We start from the raw sequence: 2,853 nt of genomic DNA on the forward strand, positions 1-2,853 counted from the left end.
GAGAGAGAGAGAGAACATGCAGGAGAGGGAGAAAAAGAGACAGAGGAAGGGGGAAGGAGAGAGAGAGAGAGAGAGAGAGAGAACGCGTCCGCTAAGGAGTCACATGCGTGTTAATCTTTCATTAGTGTGAAACAACGCAGCACTGCTTAATGAATGAGTGTTAAATCTCTATCTTGTTTCTCTCTCGCTCTCACACACACACACACACACACACACACACACACACACACACACACACACACACACACACACACACACACACACACCCTTCCTCTCTCACACATTTCCTCCACACACTCCTTAACACACCTCTTCCATTTCTTTGTTCTTTCCTTCTATGTTTTCTTTTTTATCTCTCTCTGTCTATCTCACACACATACACATTTACACTCTGAATTCTGTAAACACACACTACCTCTCTGCTACACACTCTCTTACACACTCTCTCTCTCACACACACACACACACACACACACACACACACACACACACACACACACACACACACACACACACACACACACACCCCAAACACACAGTCTATTTCTCTCTCACTTTCACACCCATATTCTTCCACCCTCCCTCTCTCTATCACTCTCTCACGTGTATCCACCCACACTCACTCCCTCTCCCTCTCCCTATCTCTCTCTCTCTCACACACACACACACACACACATGCGCGCGCGCACACACACACACACACACACACACACACACACACACACACACACACACACACACACACACACACACACACAAGGGGTGGGTATTGGGAAGAGGTTTACGATTGGATGCGCATCATGATGCACATGCCACAATGCAATACTATCATGATGCACTACGATATTTCCTTCATTCATTTTCTTTTTTGCACATTTGTCAACATTATACAATAAAAAATATATAAAACTATGACAGTGTACGCATGGAAAAGGTTGCAAAAGGCTAATCATTACTTTTAATTAAATAATTATGATTTGAATCTTGGAAGCACACTATCACATCATATCATGCCGTTGTTTTCTGGACAACAGGGTAACAGAACTTTGAAAGGACATGTCACAATACTGCCTCCTTTGTAATTCTATGCATGTAACTCCTTGTATCCTTGTAACTAACTCTCTCACTCCCTCCCTCTCTCTCCTTCTCCCCCTCCCCCCTCCCTCTCCTCTCTCTCTCTCTCCTCCAGGGTGTGATTCTGCACCAGCTGCAGCGCTACAGCCTGGCGGAGAAGGTGTTGCGTGACGCGGTGCAGGTGAGCAGCACGGCCCACGAGGTGTGGAAGAGCCTGGGGGAGGTGCTGCAGGCCCAGGGCAACGCCGCCGCCGCCACCGAGTGCTTCCTGACCGCCCTGGAGCTGGAGGCCAGCAGCCCCGTGCTGCCCTTCACCATCATCCCCCGCTCACTATAACACACACACACACACCTGACATACACACACCCCTATACACACCATAACCCCCCCTGCACGCTATAACACACACACATATACACACCATACACACCTGACCGCACCTGACATACACACACCTGACACACACCTGACATACACACCATACACACCCCTATACACTCACCATCATCCTCCGCTCACTATAACACACACACACACACCTGATATACACACACCCCTATACACACCATACACACCCCTATACACACACCATCATCCTCCGCTCACTATAACACACACACCCCTATACACACACCATCATACCCCACACGCTATAACACACACACACACACACACACCTGATATACACACACCCCTATACACACCATACACACCCCTATACACACACCATCATCCTCCGCTCACTATAACACACACACACACCTGACACATACACAATCATACCCCACACGCTATAACACACACACACACACCTGACATACACACAATCATACCCCACACGCTATAACACACACACACCTGACACACACACCATCATACCCCACACGCTATAACACACACACACCTGACACACACACCATCATACCCCGCTCCCTATAACACACACACACACCTGACCTACACACCATCATACCCCACACGCTATAACACACACACACCTGACACACACACCATCATACCCCACACGCTATAACACACACACACATGACACACACACCATCATACCCCACACGCTATAACACACACACACCTGACATACACACAATCATACCCCACACGCTATAACACACACACACCTGACATACACACAATCATACCCCACACGCTATAACACACACACACCTGACACACACACCATCATCCCCCGCTCACTATAACACACACACACACACCTGACATACACACACCTGACATACACACACCTGACATACACCCCTATACACACCATACACACCTGACCGCCCTGGAGCTGGAGGCTAGCAGCCCCGTGCTGCCCTTCACCATCATCCCCCGCTCACTATAACACACACACACACACCTGATATACACACACCCCTATACACACCATACACACCCCTATACACACCATACACACCCCTATACACACCATGCACACCCCTATACACACCATACACACCCCTATACACACACCATCATCCCCCGCTCACTATAACACACACACACACCTGACATACACCCCTATACACACCATACACACCTGACCGCACCTGACATACACACACCTGACACACACCTGACATACACACCATACACACCCCTATACACTCACCATCATCCTCCGCTCACTATAACACACACACACACCTGACACACACACCATCATACCCCACACGCTATAACACACACACACCTGACATACACACAATCATACCCCACATGCTATAACACACACACACCTGACACACACACCATCATAC

General features: G+C 48.7%; 1 protein-coding gene across 2 annotated transcripts in view; it reads left to right on the plus strand.

Annotated features, from left to right (window-relative positions):
- The window catches only part of ttc7b (tetratricopeptide repeat domain 7B), a 106,114-nt gene extending 104,642 nt beyond the window's left edge, over positions 1-1,472 (plus strand). The window contains exon 21 of one of the 2 annotated variants that reach the window (XM_063183769.1): positions 1,190-1,472. In XM_063183769.1, coding sequence (XP_063039839.1) covers positions 1,190-1,411 — 222 coding nt within the window. In that variant the 3' untranslated portion in view covers positions 1,412-1,472. The remainder of the gene's footprint in view (positions 1-1,189) is intronic. The other variant, XM_063183770.1, reaches the window with a different exon arrangement.
- Positions 1,473-2,853: the final 1,381 nt, after the last annotated feature.

Source organism: Engraulis encrasicolus, chromosome 19 (genome assembly GCF_034702125.1).
Source record: "Engraulis encrasicolus isolate BLACKSEA-1 chromosome 19, IST_EnEncr_1.0, whole genome shotgun sequence".
NCBI lineage: Eukaryota > Metazoa > Chordata > Actinopteri > Clupeiformes > Engraulidae > Engraulis > Engraulis encrasicolus.